Source organism: Choristoneura fumiferana, chromosome 5 (genome assembly GCF_025370935.1).
Source record: "Choristoneura fumiferana chromosome 5, NRCan_CFum_1, whole genome shotgun sequence".
Taxonomy (NCBI): Eukaryota; Metazoa; Arthropoda; class Insecta; order Lepidoptera; family Tortricidae; genus Choristoneura; species Choristoneura fumiferana.
This window is the reverse complement of record NC_133476.1, coordinates 18,620,953-18,633,031: the sequence shown is the minus strand read 5'-3', so window position 1 is coordinate 18,633,031 and position 12,079 is coordinate 18,620,953. Positions and strand designations below refer to the sequence as shown.

At 38.6% G+C, this 12,079-nt stretch overlaps 1 protein-coding gene across 1 annotated transcript in view; it reads right to left on the bottom strand.

The window, feature by feature from the left end:
• Window positions 1-756: 756 nt before the first annotated feature.
• The window catches only part of DCX-EMAP (Doublecortin-domain-containing echinoderm-microtubule-associated protein), a 42,602-nt gene continuing 31,279 nt past the window's right edge, over window positions 757-12,079 (bottom strand). Inside the window, exons 10-19 of the mRNA XM_074088247.1 lie at window positions 10,546-10,683; window positions 9,506-9,637; window positions 8,436-8,564; window positions 7,961-8,089; window positions 6,900-7,028; window positions 6,079-6,241; window positions 4,992-5,174; window positions 4,356-4,451; window positions 4,140-4,254; window positions 757-3,735 (exon numbers count right to left, since the gene is read on the bottom strand). Coding sequence (XP_073944348.1) covers window positions 3,582-3,735; window positions 4,140-4,254; window positions 4,356-4,451; window positions 4,992-5,174; window positions 6,079-6,241; window positions 6,900-7,028; window positions 7,961-8,089; window positions 8,436-8,564; window positions 9,506-9,637; window positions 10,546-10,683 — 1,368 coding nt within the window. The 3' untranslated portion in view covers window positions 757-3,581. The remainder of the gene's footprint in view (window positions 3,736-4,139; window positions 4,255-4,355; window positions 4,452-4,991; window positions 5,175-6,078; window positions 6,242-6,899; window positions 7,029-7,960; window positions 8,090-8,435; window positions 8,565-9,505; window positions 9,638-10,545; window positions 10,684-12,079) is intronic.

Here is a 12,079-nt window from a genome sequence, read left to right as displayed (position 1 = left end):
AACGATTGTTCGTATCGTCACGTATCGTATCGTACCGTCCCCCTCACTCTCGTACTATCTATCTATTTACTATTTAATCTATACTTCTATATCTATATATATGTATATGTATATCTATACTAATATTATAAAGAGGAAAGCTTTGGATTTTTGGATGTTTGTACGAATTAACTCAAAAACTACTGCACGAAACTCGAAACACGAAGTTCGTTTCGTGCGGCTCCTCTCGCTTTCTTATTAAATAGTATAAAAGTGTTAGAGGGACCGCACGACACGAACTTCGAGTTTCGTAGTAGCCCTGCTGGACCGATTTTAAAAATTCTTTCACTATTAGAATACTAAATTATTCCAAAGTGCCATAGGCTATTTTTTTCTGGCTCGATTGATTGGGATTGGAGTAATACGATTTTTAGGGTTCCGGAGCCAAAATGGCAAAAACGGAACCCTTATAGTTTCGCCATATCTGTCTGTCTGTCTGTCTGTCCGTCCGCGGCTTTGCTCAGGGACTATCAATGCTAGAAAGCTGTAATTTTGCTCGCATATATATATAAGCTGGCAAATCTGGAGTTACTACTCAAACTATTTCTTAACGAAGTCCCTACCTATATTTATTTATATTAATTGTATTTTTACGTTAACTTTTAATTTCATGAATGTAAACACGAATTGAGATGCGTAAAACAGTAGGTAGGTAAATGTTAAATAAAACAATGAGCAATATTTTGTTTAATGATTTTTATTTGTTTAGATATTTAATTTCAACATTATTGTTACCGACCAATAATTGTTCAAACACATATTATCAAAGTACATTAGGTATTATTTTTTTATTAAAATTTTAAGTGCATTTCAATTTAGAAATTGGTTAAGCTGTCCCTACTGATTACAGCTGAGTTCCTTATGTACTTTGTACCAGTGAAAGTAACGTAAGTACCTAAGCAAATGAAAGGTCTGGCTCAACTTTATTTCATTCTACAATTTCAAATTCTGATCAATGAAAATTCAAACTAATTATATAGCTAATTAGTTGTAGCATCTTTATTGATTAGGATTTGATGAATGAAAAACACAGAAACGTAATGGGCATAGCTTTTCGGAATATGTACTTTAGAGACCACTAAAATGACACTGTTGCGTAGACTAAGTATCGCCACTGCACATCACATTAAGACTACCTTATTCAGGTAGGTAGTATGAGTATAGTCAAGATCATAAATATATTTACCTACGTTACCAAAGAGTCCCAAATATCTATACTTAGGTACACCTTTATGCCACTAACTATCAGGTTGGTGTTTAAACATTCGACGGCCCCTACGTAAGGAAGAACAGCGCCGTTCGCAAGACCGGCAAATTGATGGCTGTACAGATACAGATATTTATGCCCTCGACTGTAGATAGGTACTTGCTTGTTATAACTGCCAGGACTCCAATTCTAGTCTAGTAACATGATACAATAACAGACTCCATGTTGAATTTTTCATTAAATGTTATACGTATGATAGGTTATGAATGGTCCATGGAAACCTAATTTAATGAAACTGGAAATTTCTTTATAAACATGGTACATTATTCACCAGCTATGATATAATTAATTAATAATAATCGTTTAACAGCTAAAACTACGTAAAAATGTGTGAAACTTTTGTAAAATGTGATTATTATGTGAGTATAGGTACTTATTTGATATTGCTCATAACTAGATAATGATAAGATCCATTCACTTGAAATAGAGACTTAATTGGCCATTTGGCCATGGCCACTTTCGTTTTCATCGTGGACGGTCGCGTTTTTCCGTGTACTGACAGTGACTAAGTTATAAAAGCACTTAATATTTAAGTAATTGTTTTCAAATAATGGTCCAATCAATAGTTTAACATTTTTTTTACTTTTAATTTTGCAATTAATCATATTCCTATAAAAACTGCAAGTAAGCATTCAAGTTATTTGTTTGTCACTTCAAATATCCATGAACAAATTTTTCTAAGGTAAATGCGCAATAAACACATGTATAGACGTCATCAGATCAGCCATCATAATTTCAAGTGGAAGAATCTTACACAAACTTCTGTGTCGGGTGTCATAAATAGATCACTAAATGTTTTTTTACAGTGTTAAGCATGATAACGTATAAAAAAATGATTAAGTACAATACTTTATTGTGGCCTGCCACATTTTGGAAGTCCTCATTTTCTCAATAAAATTGCTTTGGTCCAGTTTACGTAACGGATTTTTTTACAATCTTGCTTGTATCTACCACATTTTCTGTAAAACCCGATTAGTATCTCTACGAATGCTAGTACTACAAGTACAGTTCCATTCACAAAAGCTGGCACGAATGCAAGAGTAATTAAGTGAAAAGTAGTTGAATGAGTTGAATGCACTTCTCACAAATATGACGATACTGTTATTGTCATTCTCCTACAAAAATATTCTCAGGTTCTTAGTGACATTACTTTCGTTCAGTCCATTCGTGACAGCTCTAGTAAATCGACCTGTACTTCGTATATCCCCAATCCTTACACCATTGTGTTTTAAGCCAAAATAAATGTAGGGATCCCCTTATGGGTTTAAATAACAATGAAAAATCTGTACGTTAAACCAAGCCCAATTAAAATCGATTACCTACTCATATAACTTAAGTAGATATTTATATATAATCATTATATAATTTGCTACGGAAAAAATCGATTACTACAAGCTACGGACGTTATAGTAAATACAAATAAATCGTACCTACGTAATTGATAGATGGTCTTTAAATACCTAATTGTGTTTTTCGTCGTCTTGCCTCATTATAAATTCATAGGTATCAATTTCTGGTAGGTAAGCACTGTAAAAGTCTGGTAAGTACATTGCAATATATACGCCACAAGTAGTTACCTACTTAGCGCTCTTTTAGGTTTCAATTCAAGTAGAAGGAACGGTCATTATAGACACTACAATTCAATTTTGCCGTAGGTTCATGATAAAGGGTCGCGAAATTCTAGCTTACACGAATCGTGCACCGGTATTAAAATAATTTAAAGTACCTAAGTATCAAATTTTTGCTTGTAACAACAAACATTTTATGAATTTCCGACAAATCAAAAATTATACCAATCGTAGGTACTCGTATTATTACGATGACACGTTGTATGAGTCTTTACATTGGACTCCTTTCTAATTACCTTACGTCACTAGGTAAGTAACTTACAGGTAAAAGTATTTTTAAACATTGTTTACCTAAACACTATCCGTAACTAAATGCATGTTAGAAATGGCAGTGAATTACGTAGGTAACATTAATCAATGTAATTTCCGAATGAAATAAACGATTACAATCCTTTATCATGTGTCTTAGAAGTGAAGAAAATCTGCAAGATCTATGTAGGTATATCGTGTCGAATCAGGAACCTGTACGTCCTTAGATATGTCATAGCTTGGTAGAAATCTCCAGTGCATCCAGCACTATGATTGTTGCAGCCTGCCGTTCAATCCAGCTCATCAAAGTCAAGGACCCTGAAGGTGGAGCGCGGGAGGGGCGGGGAAGGGGTTGGGGGCGCGACCACGACCGCCGGGGGTCGCAGCGCAGCCCCGTGCTAGTCATCCACGAGCTCCCATAGCATTAGGGCCGCGTCGGCGCCCCCTGCTGTCACCAGGCACCGGTCGTTGAAGAGGAAACGCGCGGAGTACACTGAGCCGCTGTAGACTTTCATCTCGTTGTATTCAGCTTTAGGACTGGCGCAGGGGTACCTGTTGTCATTGATCGGTTTTATATCCAAGTTCAATAACCCTCCTTCTTCGCAGTCGGGTAAAAAAAGCCTAAATGGTCTAATGGTTTCACCTACTGCCTCTCAAGCAGGGGCATGGATTCGAGCCTAGACTCGAAGCTCTGAGTTTTTCGGAATTTATGTGTGAAATTCCATTTAAAATTTGCCATAAGCTTTACGATGAAGGAAAACATTGCGAGGAAATCTGTATACTTCGGTGAAGAAATGTAATGGTGTGTGTGAAGTTCTCAATGTCATGCAATGCATGGGATGTAAATAGGCCGAGGTAATGATGATGTATTGCAAGCTCAAGCATCATCCAACGGGTCTTAGTGCACTCTGTTTAAAAGTACATAACTTTATAATGTTCTCCATTTGAGTTCTTACCTGAATAAGCGTAGATATCCATCTGAGTCTCCGCTGATCAGCAAATCGTGCGCAGCTGATCGACTCGCGGTTGATATCAGTGACGTCATCGGGTAGAACCGGTTGTTCCACATTCCTGAAAAACATTTTGATTTAATAAATACCATTCTATTGGTATAATTAGGTACTTAGATACCGGTACAGAATTTAGATGCGAATTGTAATGAATATTGTTACCTGAGACCAGGAACCCGACCGTGGAATTAAACGTAGACCATTTGACGTCTTTCATGGCTATGGGGCTCTTTTCTGGTGACAAAGATTTGATGTCCCCTGAAAACAACATTTCGTTTTTAGTACTAGCTTCCTCCGACAAAGAATGAGCTTAGTAATTCAAAGAGGAAACGCTGGCAGTATCTTCGGGACCTTGCCTAAATAAGGGGACCGCTTCAAGTATCTAATATGTTTTAGTTTTAGATTTTTTTTTTAATAAATATGATAAGTTTATAAGTCTTCGTGTATGTAGGTACTATGTGAACATCATTTGTTTTCACAAGCTTTAATTTTATTTGCAACGTTCGAAAAACAAACCACTCCTGGACTAAGTCCTGGTGTTTGATTGAGATGAAATTTGACATACTTACTTATTAATTACAATACAATATTCTGGTAGTGAAAGTCGGATAATATGAGGTAGGTACTTCTCAATAATCAACTGAACCAAGTCTGGTGTTGCCAACTTATTCGCTAATCAGGCAACTTTTGCAAAAAAAAAAAATTGTTTTTGTCACTTTTTCATACATACTCGTATTTATAGCGACATTTGAAGCCAATTTCCCACAAACCGGTGACAAAAAATTGCCACACACTTACAGAAAGCCAAGTCATAGTCAGCAGTGACGGTCTGCAAGTAGTTGCCGTCGAGACTCCAGTCCAACTGCACGAGCGGCTGCGCGCCGCGGATCTTGTTGGACTTCTTGTATGAAAAGCCGTCGCGGGAGACGCGGAAGAGGTAAATGCTGCCATTCTGCGAGCCGATAGCAAGCAAGTCTCCGGCTGGATAAAACAAATAGGAAAAATTAGTTAGGTAACTCGAAAGTTTGATGAGCAATTAAATCCTAACTAATTTACCCTAACCTAACCTAAACAGAAGGACAGAATTACTTTTGTGTTTATAGTAATACAACGCAAAAGTAATGCTGTCGTTCTATTTATTACCTTTTCACGCTAAAATGCTAAACATTTTAAAATAAATTTGGTATGAAGATGTTTGAGACCCTGGAAAGGTCATAGAATAGTTTTATAACTGGAAAATGGATACATATTTCCCTGGGGTAAAGAAGGAATGGAGCTCCTAAGGTTTTGACTTAACATAAATTTGCTGACCCATTGAATTTTGAATTTTTTAATCGCCTACTGTGGGAACCTTTGTGAGCTTGAGCTCTGAATAACCTCCTCTAAATCAGGCTCTGATTCAAAGTATACCTACCGTTTTACTCAATGGTAGTTACGAGCTAAAACGGGACCACTCACCATGGCTAAAAAGCCACAGTAGGTACTTACGTTGTTTTTCTCAGTCAACTGTAACGCAGGTAATGAGGGCTATCGCGTATGAATTCGCCATTAGAGGCGCTAGTGTAGCGGAGGTCTCCGAAATGTCAAATCTCAGTTTGGGTGATATAGGCATTTTATTTTAACTAGAATAATTTTGTGAATATTTTGCAATATCTGAAATTAATTATGGCAAATTGCGTTACGGGGCAATTAATGTCTGTGTTTTGAACAGTTTTGTCTTTCGGAAACCTTTGTGCCCCTTTTTGAACAAAACGGGCCTGTGGCATCGCTAGTTTTGATCTATAGGACCCGTAAAAACAGACTAAAGTAATAGTGGCCTAAGTAACAGTGGCCATCTAGTGAGACAAAATACGATAGCCCTCATTATTTTCTCTAGCCTTTGTACCTGAATTGTACATGAGGCAGTTAAGCGGAGAGCCGCAGACGCGCAGCGGGGCGACGTGTGCGCCGGCGTCCGCGTTCAGCACCACCAGGTGCCCCTCGGTGCTGCCGGCTGCCAGCGCGCCTCCACCTGGGTGCCACGCTAGCGAGACGCACTCGTAGCCGACCTGGGAACCACTATACACTGTAGAAAAGCATAAAAAAACACCATTTGGGGTCTCTTGAATCTTGACCGTATGGTTGTCATAACGGGGTAAAAAGGACGTAAATCGAGATGATTAGGAATATGCTTATTTATGTGCTGTTCGGAGCGTGAGCGGAGGAACTGTAAATAATTACTTTGCACTCCCGCGACCTAAGGATAATTTCATCTGTGTAAATGAACTAAAAGAATTTCTTTGCTCAATCGCGACATTATGATAGCTGAGTTTATGCAAGATATATACGTGTTCATGCAGTTCCTCCACCTCCCCATTGTATAACAACATACACAAATCACACAAACCCAGCTATCAAGGTCGCGGGAGAGCAAAGAAATTATTTTAGTTCGTGATAAACGCCTGATTCAATAAATTATTCATCTATGTATACAACAAATATGTGTTCACCTCCCCACTGTAAGAATAGACAAAAATCACACGAACTCAACTATGACCACGACCACACTACACTGATGCGTTTCGATCTCAACCAGAGTTCATCTTCAGAGCAACAAAACAGTTCACCAAGCTGCCAGATGTTAAACTTATGACGCGATGATCATGATGATGAGATGTTTTTAAGTTTTTGATAATTTAATTGTGACCACCAGGATCATGGACCAACCTGGGTAGCGAACACCAATTTGTGTCCCCTCCACAATGCGATGTTTTTGTCGTGGCCGGCCGTAGCAAACATTTCGTCGTCGGGGTGGACGGCCAGGCCCATGAGTTGCTTGTGATGTCCAAATATCACCTTAGGATAAGAGTAGAAAATATTAGTTAAAAACTTCGTCTCTGCACAATTATTTATTCTGCAGAATGAAACTTGAGGGAAATAAAATATCATTTTAAACTTTCGTGATCTTCAGTCAAAATACCACAAAAAGGACTTATCACGCTAAAATACACGTATAATATTTACCTCGACGTTTCGACCACATTACAGTGGCCGTGATCACGAGTATCTCTCTACTCTACTTGAGTCTACTCGTGACCACGGCCACTGTAATGTGGTCGAAACGTCGAGGTAAATATTACTCGTGTGTTTTAGCGTGATAAGTCCTGTTTGTGGTATTTTGACTATGAATAAAAAAAATGAATAAAATTTCTTTTCACCTCAGCAGCTCAAACAGGCAGGCTTTGCTATGAAAAATCAGTGAGCAAAATTTTTTTTAAATGCTGAGGAATTCTGAGGACAGTGCTGGGTCTACTCACTGAATTCTAAATATTTGAACTTGACTTTGATCTGTCACTTTCACTTCAATATGAAAAAAGCGAGAGATAGGATCAAATCGATACTAAATTCTGTAGGCCGATAAATTAGCAAACAAAACGAGCATAAATGAACGAATAGCCTGCTCAATTTTACTTTTTTCTAAGTTTTTTTTTACTTTTTAAACCGAATAAAAAATACTGTGTTGACCTTTTTTGCATTAAAAATATGACAGCGAAATATTTCCGAAATGTTACAATTTTCCCACTCTTTTAATAAAGTATGCAACCTCGTTGTACGAAAGCCGCTTGTTTTTTATGGTGCCGTAGTCAACTAGGAACCCTTATAGTTTCGCCATGTCTATCCGTCTGTCTGTCTGTCTGTCCGCGGGTAAGCTCAGAGACTCAATTTACCTAGGTGTAGGTACATTTTTTTAGGACACTCGCGTATTAAGCGTGTTGCTGATTGTATACCTGATTGAACCGCCTCTGCAGAGAACCTTCCATGACGTTGTTGCGAGTGGTCCCGACGTATAAGTTGCCGTCGTTCCTGCCTGGTCTCTGAGGGTAGATGCTGCGCACTCCGCCGGCGGATTCAGGCAGCTGTGGATTCCGAACGATTATTAAATTAGTGTTATTTTTAATGACAAACTCCGTTTTTTAGCTCTAAAAAAATAAAATATAAAAAAATAGCTCTAAAGTACTGGCCACTAAGAATAATGAACCGCGGTGCGTTGCATTAAAAAGTTTAGTCCATTGAAGTTCCGTTAATTCGATCTTCATTCGTTTCCCTGATTTCAATTAGGTCTTCTTTATCAGGAATTTCGAATCTGAATCGTTCTGAGGTTCATCAGGAAACAGTAGGTACGTCAACGGGCAGTTTTAGAATCAAATGGCAGAAAATAATGTGTAATTAATTGCTGCCTAGCTTTTTTTCTACTCAACGCACCTTAGTTTCAGTGATCCTCTTGTAATTTTGCAGGGAGTCCCATGCAGCAATCTTCCGGTCCTTCTCCCCTCCGGATATCAGCGTGCCTTCCGACAGCATCACCAGCGAACTGATGCCTTTGATGTGAGCCTAAACAAATACGATACTTTATATTACACAAGCTCTCGTGAGATATGATTTATAAAACTAAAAAATTAAACGTTTTAACTTTCGATTATAAGTGTTGACGGTCCGAGTAGTTTTGGCCTTTTCGGAAGATATTTAGCCTTTATAACATTTTTTACTTTTATAAATTCAAGAATAAGATAATAAGAACCTATTCTAGTGAAGATAGGCCAGGCCTTGGTTGTACTTACGAGTACCAAACGTCTAACAGAAGGCCGAGTGTTTCGGAATACATAACATGTGAAATTTTAATTGAAATTGTCATTGTTTAAAATAAAAAAATAGGTAAGTAGGCACTCGAAATATATAATGTAGTTAGGTATATTTATTTAAATTTAACATAATGGTAAATTTCACTTTAAGTCTTTTGGGTTCAAAATATTCACTGTATTAAAACGTCCACTGTAAAATGTCTAATAATGACCAGCATTGATACCTTTGCAGGCTAAAGATCAGACGATGAAGTCTCCCAACACAGCGATGAAAGATAATTATGATTGGTTATTTGGAGTCTTTTTGTATTTTTTATTTCAACTCCAAATTTGTTACTTTTACGGGTATCCCGTGAAACCAATCATAATTTGATTGCTTAGTAGCGACATCTCTTGTCTGGGTGAGCGGTTGGTTCCTAAAGAATGTTGACGTTTCTCGATGAGAGCGAAACATAGATGTCGCTAGTGCTGCTGCATAAGTAGCGTAGTAGAAATAAGCATGAGATATGTATGCATAGGAAAAATTCGTGTCTAAATTCCTGTCCAGCGGTGGTGTAGGGGTTATAGCACGCAGCACGGATTGCTGAGGACCTGGGTTCGATTCCCAGCGCTGGTCTCTTTTTCTGGTTTTTCTGTGCATCCATGTCTCAGTTTGTATTTTCGATGAAAGATAAGTTGATTTATGACTCGTACCTCAAATTCCATCCTTACGAAGTAAGCTCCGTCACTGTCGACGCTGTACACAGTAATGAAGCCGTCACTGTCGGCTGTGACCACATCGCCGTCCTGCTCGAACTGCAGCGCGGTTACGTGCGTGCGAGAGGGCTGGAGAATCATAGAAGTGTATGACCAAAGTGTAAGCATGAAACAAAATCCCACATTATTGTGCCACTTATAGCTAACTATTTCCACTTAAAAATAGGCTGGCGTTCGACCACAAGCACGCCACATGGTAAACACATATTATGTGGACCAAGATGGAGCACGCCTGCCCAACAAACAACTGTTCTGCGAGTAGAATCGAAGCTTTATGGCCAGAGACAGCATGTAGATTCTTTTTCATATCTCCTATTCGAAAAGTTTAATTTTCATGGGTGGAAAATTGCGTTTTCATCTCTAGGGTGGAAAGTATTTTTAAAAAGAAAATACGATTATTCACGGAGTCGAAGATAATTGAGTTACGTCATATTAATAAAATAAAAGCTTCTCATATATCTAAACTCAGCTATACATTTAACGACGTGTTTATTACGATCTATAGGTTCTAATTTAAAACATTTTACAGTTGGTCTATTTTTTTCGCAATTATATAGAAAATCAACATTTACAATTATTCCTCTATTCTGCTGCCCGCCATAATGCCATGATAGCATGACACTTTTTTCACGTTTCGACTCTATTGTTAACGGCGTAGAAGCGTGTTCAGATATTTTTTTGATCAAATTTTCGCTCACTAGTTTATGAACTCGACTGTACAACACTGGAAGTTAAGCGCCGAACATCCGTTTGAAATTTTAACTGTTTTTTCTTAATATACCTACCTTTACCTCTTTTATAAAATGTGCGTGTAGTATTTTACTTTCCTCACAGTCGAAACGAAAAGTAGAATGTCTAACTCGAGTGAAATTACCCATTTCCCTTCGAACTATTGGCGAGAAATATCTCGGGTGAAATGGGTCGCTTTCCACCCTTGGTTATCAATCAACTATTGCAATGTTCATTAATCTGCTTACCGGCTTAATGATGTCAGTGCGCTCGAAGAAGCCATCTTTCCTGCGGTTCCAGAAAGCCAGGTGTCCTTTGCCATGGGTGATCAGAAGGTTGTCGTCCAGAGGGTGGAACGCCGCTCCCGTCAGCTCTTCTTGCAATGTCTGAAGTAATAATCAGGGATCACGACCAGAGGCCTATTGTCTAAAGCCGTATTCACATTTATGTCGTGTTATGTCAGGTCGTGACGCATCAGAATGGTATTGGTTTCATACATTTAATATGGTTGCGTTTACATTTATCTGATGCAGTGTGTTGTGACGGCTTGTGTTGTGTCGCAACAAAGCAATAGAGAGAGAGACAGAGAGCATCAAAACACAACACGACAGACAAATGTGAATGCGGCTTAACACACTTGCAATCACAATCGCTTTCACCATTTTTTTCTGTCACACTGTATAAAGCGAGGGTAGAAAGAGACGGTGAATGCGATCGCGAACATCAGCAGGTCGCAGGTGGTAGGACTTTGTGCAAGGTCCGCCCGGATTGCTACCACCATCTTGCTCGCTAATCCTGCCGTGAAGCAGCAGAGCTTGCACTGTTGTGTTTCGGCGTGGTGAGTAAGACAGCCGGTGAAATTACTGGCACTTGAGGTATCCCCTCTTAGGCCTCTAGGTTGGCAACGCATCTGCAATACCACTGGTGTTGCAGATGTTTATGGGCGGTGGTGATCTCTTACCATCAGGAGACCCACTTGCTCATTTGCAATCCATTCGAATAAAAAAAATGTTCATTGCATTTAAGTGCATGCCTACTTTGCCGCAACCGTCTAGACAGGACGTCAAACGTTTTAATTAAAAATACCCAGCAAAGTTGCAATCTTACATAAAAACACTTAAACAGATTATTCCCATGCCACGTACAGTCACGTTCATATTTCTTTGGTGTACAAACGCGACACAAATCATTGAAAGTACAGTCGCGAACAAAAGGCGGGGCGCCGCGGCACGCTAGCGATAAGTCGCCTGACAAATATCGTGATTTATTTTTTAATACTGAAATGTTTGGAATTAACGAAAAAAGAAATAAGGAATGGCGGTTAATTGTTGCCATTATAACAACACTCGCATGTTTTAGCCGAGAAAGTTTACACTTAATGATGCTTTAAAAATATCTTAACTAACCGTATTAAATGTCGAAATCCATATTAAAATTATTATTATTATCGTACGGCCTTTCGAATATAAGTCTTGCGTTTCCTATAAAACTAAATCTAAACCATATCTAAACTATTTAGCCAGTCTATAGCCTCCCCAGAGGATATGTTAAGCCCCCCGAAACCGCCACCAAAACGTTATTAAAAATTCCATATTTTTAATTAAAGCCTATTTAAGTTACTTTTTTATATTAGAGAGGGAAAACGAGCATGAGGGTCACCTGACGGGAAGCAATCACCGCCACCCATAGACACCTGTCAACACGAGGGGTATCAGAGGTGCGTTGCCGGCCCTTTGAGAGACAGATAGACTCGTTTTTAAAGATCCCTAAATTGTACCGCTC